Consider the following 9,002-nt stretch of genomic DNA (forward strand, 5'->3'; position numbering starts at 1 on the left):
CTTCGCTGGACTGATTTATTGAACAAATACTTATGTGGTACACATCCTGCCTCCTGAGTCCTATACGGGGTTCTGGAGATAAAATGAATAAACTGGATGAATCTCACTGATATCGTGGAGATTACTGTCCAGTTCTAGTGCAGACCTTTGACCTGTGCTCCAGGCTTATTTTCAGTTAGTTCCGAGGTACCTTGCTTGTCCCTGTACCCAAGAGTGACCCTTAGGGATCCAGAGGCATGCTCCAAACCGAACACTACCTTCCCCTGTCCTTCCTGCCCTGCTGATAGTGCTGTCGTCCAGGTTAGAAGCTGGGAGTCACTGTAGCCTGCCTGCCTTCACGCTGACTTGCACAGCGAAGCAGCCCTTAAGTCATGCGCCTTCACCTCCCACACGTCTGTCCCTGTGCCCGTTATGCCTCCGCTTTGCAGGCTTTCCTACCAGGACTGTTGTGACAACATCCTCGTGGGCGTGCTTGACACCAGAAGATTCTATCTTCCCTAACGTACTCTGTTTTGCATACTGCTGCCAAGGGAATGTCTCTAGAACTTTGTGGCATGTTCCTGCCTAAAGCCCTCTGGACTGCCTTCATTGAAGTCTATTATCCACAAAGTGAAGCAATGCTTATTCTAGTTTTACCAAGCAACTTGTAGCTCCCTTAAAAGCAACACCGTTGCATAAGCCTTTGTGTCTTTAATCTGCTCTTCAGCCCCGTGCCCTGCCTAGCTTCTCTGCTGCCTGGTACAGTTCTCCCTGTTACTGCCCAAGACCGTTTCAAGAAGTGGGCTGCTCTGTTCGCCTCTGCACACTTCCACACGCAGCGTTGCGGGAATCTGTACTTACGTGACCTGGTGCCGTGTTATTCCCCAGCCCAGCTCGGTGTCCCCAAGTGCTTCCTGTGGCTCATTGACTGAGCGGCTGCTGAGACAGAATGCTGAGCTGACGGGACATATCAGCCAGCTGACGGAAGAGAAGAATGGTTTGAGGAACACGGTAATGAAGCTAGAAGATCGGATAAGGTGCTACCGACAGGCTGGAGCTGCCGGAGACTGCGTACGTGACTTTTAAAAGGAGTGCCAAGTTACAGTTCTTTTGTCTGCTTTCAGTTCCTGGCTCTGAGATGTGAAAGTATCCAGTACCTGATGCTTAGTAAGATCTGTGGAAGATTTTATAGGGGTGACAGTAATAATCATAGCTATTATTTTGGAGAGAGCCTTCTCTGTACTAGACACAGGGTTATATACTTGCAGAATTTAATCCACATCCACCCTTATTCATGAGAAAGCTGAACTAAAGTTGTAATCAAACTAAAATCTGTTTATCTCCAAATCCAGGTACTTGGCTACCTAGGTTCCTGACTGTGCTTTTTGGTTACAATTATCAGTTACTGTGTTTAAGACTCAGGTGATGAAAGATGCTGTTTGACTGTATATTTCAGGCTAATAAAATACTCTAGGCAGGGGCTGGGGATTTAGCTCAGCAGCACAGCGCCGGCCTGGCAAGCGCAAGGTTGTGAGTTTGATTCCCGGTACTGGGGAAAAAAAAAAAAAAAGAAAAGAAATAGTCTAGGCATTTAAATTTTTTCCAGTTTAAAAGCTGCAAAATAATGGTTTGTATAATTAGCTGATAGACAGGTAAGGCCATTAGAAAATTGTACAAATAAATGGAAACCTAGCTGTGCAGTTTCCATAGCAATGCACTTAGCTGTGTACATGCAGGGTTACTTTCTGTCCCCTTCTGAAGTATAGGCTCAGCACTTGGACCCAGATGACCCAGCTGTTCAGTTTCTTGACTTTTTCAGTTCAAAGCTCTGCAAAACCTAACCTTTCTCTGGCTAGGCTTTTGCCAAGGACTTTCTGCTTAGCAAAGGAGCATGTACTCAGACTTCGGGAATACTCTTTAATGTCAGTTTAGGTTAGCTTTGAGCTTTCCTGAGATCAAAAAGCTGATACTAGGTATCCATCATGGGATACCTTTGATAGGATTAATTCTATTTTTCGTCATGAGACTCGTTCTTAAAAATCACGGTAAGTAGGGTGTGGTCTCTGTAGTCTTCCAGGTTTTCATTTGGTGCTGGTGCCAACATTGACGCCATCATTGCTTCCGAAAAAGAAGTGTGGAGCAGAGAGAAAGCGACTCTCCAGAAATCCTTGAAAAGGGCGGAGGCAGAAGTGTATAAACTGAGAGCTGAACTGAGAAATGATGCTCTGCTCCAGAACCTGAGCCCTGACTCTGATCATGTCACCTTAAAGGTAGGCGGCCTCTTCAGTCTACAGATGGTCCTGTCTCGCCTTGTTTCACCTCCGCTGACCGCAGCTGAACACACTGAAGAAGTGCGGGGGGCGCTCGGGCTGCCTCTAGGTCTGTCCATTCCGTCTGTGTCGTGATTGCCAGGTGTCTGACTGGTCACGGAAGGTCTGTAGAGGCCAGCCAAGAACTGGGCCCAGGTCAAGCTCTGTTCCTTGTCACAGCGTTAGCACAAGCGCTCGTGGTCCTGCTTCCCAGTTTCTTCCCATAATAGAGAGACAAAAATGTTCTCTTTTTAGCTAACCAAAGCAGTACTTACCAGCGTAAGAACATCATGCCCTGTGGAACAAGAAGCCTTCCAAGGAGCCCCCCTGGTGTCTAAGAATAGACATTGAGGTAAAACTACCTTAAGCAGTAAGTTAAAGTCCAGGGCAACAATATTTGGAATGTGTGTTCCAGTGACGGAATGAACATAAATGTGTGACTCTCAAAGGGACAGGAAACATTATTAAAGGACCTAAGTAGATGAATGACCATAATAATTAGAACAGTTCCATGCAGTTTTTCAACTCTTGTACCCAGTAGATGTGATGAGCCCAAAATAAAAAGCGTAACTGTGGTTAGTACTCTGACTCCATTACTAAAAAGAGACGAGGTGCAGAGGTTAGGTTAATTACACTCACTTTCAACTTCGCTGTTACAGTAGGAAAGGGAGAGGACACCGCCGATCTGGGTCCTTGACATGGCTCGCCTTGCCCTAGAGAAGGGTTGAATGACAGTGAGGCCTCTTTGTTCTTCCCTTTTTTAAATACAGAGGATTTATGGTAAATACTTGAGGGCAGAAAGCTTTCGCAAAGCTCTTATTTATCAGAAGAAATACCTGCTGCTGCTACTGGGCGGGTTCCAAGAGTGCGAAGACGCCACCCTGGCACTGCTTGCCCGCATGGGGGGCCAGCCGGCCTTCACCGACCTCGAGGTGATCACCAACCGCCCCCGGGGCTTCACCAGGTTCCGTTCCGCTGTCAGAGTGTGCATCGCCGTCTCCAGGTAAAGTCGCTTCCCGGGGAGGCTCCCCCAGAGGCTGCTTGTGCAGTCCGAGTAGGTCGCATTTGGTGCTTCTACAGGGATTTCTTAGCCGCACTGGGTCAGTCCGAATTGTTTTCTTAAAACAGATTTGAATCAGACCATGAACTAGTTCAGATATACACCCAAGATCACAGAAGACACGATGTGTTTGAAGGCCTACCCCGAGGACAGCATACATTTCTTCTCTCACTGCTTGTGTAACTCAGCGGTGGTGCCCAGCCAGGGAACACGCTCGTGGCCTTCAGGCAGGGGCGCGGCTGGCGCCTTCTCCCTGGCAGCGTCAAGCCGGCAGCTTTGGTGTTCGCGCTCTGTGGTTGAAAGGGAGTGAAGACTCCAAGACCCTCGGCGTCCTGGCCGGCTACAGTCTCTGGCCAGTCAGCGCGTGGCGGACACCTGCGCTTCTGCACGGGTCTCCTCCCTCTCACTTCTCCAGGGCCAGGGGCCTGGAGCAGTTTTGTTTTTCACACCTGCACCCACCAGGTCACTTTAGATGCTTCTTTAAGGGCCTTTGCTCTCCTTTGTTTTGGGGTTTTTTTTCCCTTTTCAGAGAAAAATATGGCACACTTTAACTGGAAGCTGTGCATGATTGCTCGCCCAGAGTCTCAACGACCGGAAAGAGGCAGGCGAGGTTACAAGCCCAGCGGGGCAGCCAGCCAGTGCCCCCCCAGACCTGCTCGTGCTGGCTCTTGCGTCTCGTCACTGCTTCCCACGCCCCCCACCCTTCTGCTCCGCAGCACACGGCTCCCACGCCCCCTCCCTCCATTCCCTTCGTCCCCTGCGCGGTGCACCCCCAGGCTAAGTGCTGGGAGATGCAGTGATGAGAAAGACCAGTGTCTGCCTGAAAGCCGTGCTTTCCGTGGGGCAGAGCAGTGCTCAGATGTAGAAAAGCCCCAGTGGAGGTCACCAGTCGTCTTGATTGGAGGAATTTAAGGACGCTCCATGGAAACAGGGTAAAGTGGCTATTCTACCACCCTGTTTCTTGTCCTTTTATGTTCCTAAAACTGAACAGTAGTGAGGCACGGTGGCACACGTCTGTAATCCCAGCATTCAGGAGACCGAGGCAGGAGGACTGCCACAGTTTGAGGCCAGCCTGGACTACATAGTGAGATCCTGTCTCAAAAACCCCCTGAAGCTTAAAACTAGAATTAAGAAGTCAGAGCTGGCACTCCAGTGTATCCTGTGCATCCAGATGACCCAAGCAGCTGCCTCACCGGTTCGTGACACTAAGAATCCCGTTCCTTCAGACAGCACCGGTTTTGTTGCTGATGGCACGGCCTCACCCCACACCTAGCAGTCCCAGCTCACTCTCACCGCCGATTTAAGGGTCCTTTTGTCCTCTTCCCTCCTGCTCTTTCGTTCTCCGTTCTGTTCTCATTACTTCCTGCTTTCCCTGCTTATCCATTGTTTTCTTCTCTACTTTTGCCCTCTGTCTCGTGTCATCTATCCCTGCAGCCAGAACCTGATGCTGGGAAGGGTGGTGACCTCTGCTGGCCCTTGGGACTTGCAGCACTGCTCCCTGGCGGTTGATTTTGCTACAAGCCTGGGACATTTACGTAGTTCTAGAATAGGGGATCGTGTGATATTTAAATTTGCTCTGTGTCCATCTTTAACTGACAATTTTTGTGGAAGGTTTGTATTTATACTCTGTCGATGTGCTGTGAAATTTCATTTCGGGATCTTTTTTAGAATGAAATTCTTGGTTCGTCGGTGGCATCGAGTCACAGGTTCTGGTTCCGTCAATATTAACAGAGATGGCTTTGGACTGCATCCAGGTGAAGTCAAAATAGCGCATTTCCTTCTATTTGTGACTCTGAAATTACTATAATAATTTCTAAATAATGAATTCCAGAGCCAGTGTTGCTCAGAGACTGACTCTTTAACCAGGTTGGGGACCATGGTTTTTTTAAAGGATATTAACAGCTGATTTTTAAAACTCAGTTAGGCTACACCAACCCCTGCTTATGTAGTCGTCCAATTAATAATGTAAGCAGTTACTCTTACGCATGCGGCAAAGATGAGAAACAGAGCTATGGAAAACACATTACTGGCCCCAGATCACTTGCTCAGGAAGTAACGGAGCCAGCACCAAACCCTGGTGGTCCAGCTCAAGCCGGTGCTTTCGCCTGCATTCCAAGCCCTGGCTCAAGAGAGGCTTGGTCAGGTGGAGTAGTTACGGTTTATTGCCATAGTTTAGTGATATTCAAACAGTTGTTGAGTTTATTAGTAGGTTGGACAGTGACAGTGACGGTTAAAATTCTTCTCTACACACCTAAGAGGAAGGAGGAGACATCAGGCTTAAACATTTTGGGCATCAGGATGAGGTTAAAAGCTGGAGCATACACGGTGCTAGAGGACACAGCACACCTACCTTGTGTTGGTACTAAGCTGTCTTTACATATTCTGCCACTAGCTGGGCAACAGAGAAAAGGGAAATGTGTATATTCGGTGTCATGGAATTATTGTGAAGAACATATTACCACACTGCAATAGCTGAAGTGTTTGCCATAGTGAGTTATGTGCTGTATTCAAAGCTAGCAAACCTTGATTGCAAGTAAACCGAATTTTTTGTTCGTACTGTTATCTCCTTTAGCATAATCGAAAATGACTATAACTAGGACACAATGTAGTGTAGTGTACTAGTCCACTGAGACCTTACCTACTGATAGAATTTTTCCAAGGGTTTTATTTTTTTCTTTATAATGGTACATCTTGGGTTATTTTAGGTGCTGAAAAGACAGACCCATTTTATCATTCTTCTGGTGGGCTGGAGCTGTATGGAGAACCAAGACATACGACATACCGCTCAAGATCAGATCTGGAATATCCCAGGTCTCCTTTACCATTTCAACATAGGTAAGAATCTGATCTGACCTGACTGGAGTAAATACATGAATATTTAACAAAAAAAGATGGACCCTGTTAGGACTTCCACTTCCTTGCACTGCAGTAGCTATGTATCTTTGCCTGAATGTAATTTACATAACCCAAGGCTCAGAATCAAAGCTAGTTTTTGAATGTGTAAAATTGATGTCACTGGCCCTTATGAGAATTCTAACAGTCTACACACCAAGATGTATTTATAAATGCCCAACATTTCCTGAGAATTTGACAGGCATTGTAGTGGGCACTCTGTGACTTGGTAGCATCTTTGAATCTGCTGAAGAGTTTTTTGTCATCTCAAACTTAGAAGCATGGAGGGTTTCGATGAGGCAATGGCCTACCTTTGGGGAGCAGTGGACGGAAACAGGCTGGTAAGTTGATTGCGTCTTTTCTGGATAATTTGGATTCATGTATATGTTTAATTCTTAGGTATCCAGGCACTCCAGCTGATTTAAATCCTGGCTCCCTAGCGTGTTCTCAGCTTCAGAACTATGATCCTGACAGAGCTCTGACAGATTACATCACCCGGCTAGAAGCACTACAAAGACGACTTGGAACTGTACAGTCAGGTATTCCATTTACTTACTTGTCGGTAGCACCATGTCAGACCCACGGCTCTTTCTTTCTGAAACTGCTTGACCTTCGGGATACTCAAATCTTTCAGTACACAAGTTACCAAGTTAGCCAAACCTTAAACTGTGTAACCCGCAGAGCCTTCAAAGAATTTAAGACATAATTTATCACCCAGAATCTTATTCTGCCCAAATGTGACTCCATACTGTCTTTACGCAGCGGATTAGACAAAATGCAGGATGAGCAGCAATGCCTTAGGCACCCTGCACATTTTACAGTCACCTGGAGAACGTGTTCCTGAAGTAACCAACCAATGGTGGAAAGTGCCAAGCACTGAACTCCCGCCAGCCTTCATGCAGCCATCACCCCTGCTGCTCCACTGTGCTCATGGATGCTGAAAAATATCCCTTAAAAGACCTCGTAAGAGGCCTGGGGATGTAGCTCAGCAGCACAAGCACCTGCCTGGCAAGCTCAAGGTCCCGAGTTTGATCCCTGGTACCCCACCCCCCGCAACAAAAAGAGGCCTCTTAAGTATGATCCATTTACTTTTCTCCTCAAAAACACACTGAACGCATCATACTTTATAATGCAGACGAATTCTCTGCTCATCGTTTCCCAGTCTCCCTTCAGTTTACTCTTGATCCAAGGACTGTTTAAGTGGTTTTGCTCTCAGTCTCCTTTCATAATGTTTAACTTCATCAAGGGCAGTTTTGCTGTCAGTCTGCTTTCATAATGTTTAACTTCATTAAGGACAGTTTTTTCCTACCAGCCCCACAAACTTGGACTAATAGTAGGTTGAGGTTTTTTGTTGGTTTGGCCCGTTGTTTTGAGCATCCAGATTTCATTAGGGCCCAGATTTTGCCCTTGGTCTTAGCCAAAAGGCTGAGTGGCAGTAGGACCCAGATTGTGAAGATCAGATTTTTCAAGCTAATTCATCTTTCAGAAGCACTTTATGGAACTCTTTAGCATTAGTCTTTCTTACCTTGGGCCACTCATGGTGACCTTTCAATACATAATCAGAATCTCTTTTAAAAACTAGTCCAAATATGAATGACATTTTCAGGATAAGAAAGCATTTTTTTAATGCTGGAAAAAAGTAATCTGTTTTGTGTGAATTAACCTGGTACAGGTAGTAGTCTAATTTGAAATCACAGAAATTGTTTTTTTCTTGTAGGGTCAACTAATCAGTTTCATACTGGCATGAGAAGATAATCCTTCAAAACATCATTAAATGAAGTGATTTTAATGAAATTCCTTTTTGTAAATCAGTGGTTCTTTTGTGCTTTTGTATTGTGAATATTCAATGGGACCATTATAAACACAGCTTATGATTGTATACAAATCCCTTGCCAGCACATGAAAACAAACTGGAATTTGTGTATATAAGCACTGTGTGTGTATTCATGCACAATAATCATTACATGTATATTTGTGGAATGCTAATTTAAATGATTAAATTATGAACCTTGTGTATTTATCAAATGGGTAAAAAGATTAAACTTGCCAATTATGATACTGCTGGATGTGTAGCTTGCAGTGCCCTGCACTTTTCTTACAAGGCTACTGAAGTTACATGTTTCTGCCTAATATATTTGCTACTGGTGATGAAGACAAGAACATACCACTTGTAGAGACCTATTTTTGTATAATGGTAGAAGTTTTGGATTTTATGGGGTATTTTGTCAAGTACTGAAATAAAAATGACTTCGCCATTTTCACCACACGGTATTTGAATCGTCTTCATTTTTAAGTAAGCCATACTTCTTGATGCATGGTTACTTTTCTCAGATATGCAGGACTCAGTTGTCCTAGTTCTAGAAGGACCTATTAGAGCTTTCTCTGCCTCCACTGAAGAAAGTTTTCCATCCGCCTTTGTATCAGCTTTTTACCTGTGGGAAGTATTTATGTTATATTGGTATTTGTGTGGTTAATCCAAATTTCCTCTATTATATTTAGTATTTCTTTTATCCAAAGATGGCACATGTCTTGGCCTGTCAAGATACAGAAATCATTTAGCCTAAAGAATCTTTAAGTTGTATTGATCACAGTCCTACAGAATTAAATATACCTGCTAAGCCAAATTCAGACTGGTGGGTTCACAGATAACACAAGAGTCTAGCGTCTCCCCAGCCACATGGCACCTCACTAAGGCAGCAGTATTTGTCACTAACATCTAGAGGATTTTCTTATTATCTGATGTCCTATTACTCCTATCAACA

The 9,002-nt window shown here is 45.1% G+C and overlaps 1 protein-coding gene across 7 annotated transcripts in view; it reads left to right on the forward strand.

Moving 5' to 3' along the window:
* Positions 1-8,506, forward strand: part of Akap9 (A kinase (PRKA) anchor protein 9) — a 157,836-nt gene extending 149,330 nt beyond the window's left edge. For 6 of the 7 annotated variants that reach the window (XM_005388001.2, XM_013515942.1, XM_013515944.1 and 3 more), the window contains 7 exons: positions 868-1,050; positions 2,049-2,249; positions 3,059-3,291; positions 5,017-5,102; positions 6,054-6,183; positions 6,640-6,779; positions 7,958-8,506. In XM_005388001.2, the coding sequence (XP_005388058.1) occupies positions 868-1,050; positions 2,049-2,249; positions 3,059-3,291; positions 5,017-5,102; positions 6,054-6,183; positions 6,640-6,779; positions 7,958-7,995 (1,011 nt within the window). In that variant the 3' untranslated portion in view covers positions 7,996-8,506. The other variant, XM_013515947.1, reaches the window with a different exon arrangement.
* Positions 8,507-9,002: the final 496 nt, after the last annotated feature.

This window comes from Chinchilla lanigera, unplaced genomic scaffold (assembly GCF_000276665.1).
Source record: "Chinchilla lanigera isolate Chin_1 unplaced genomic scaffold, ChiLan1.0 scaffold00031, whole genome shotgun sequence".
Taxonomy (NCBI): Eukaryota; Metazoa; Chordata; class Mammalia; order Rodentia; family Chinchillidae; genus Chinchilla; species Chinchilla lanigera.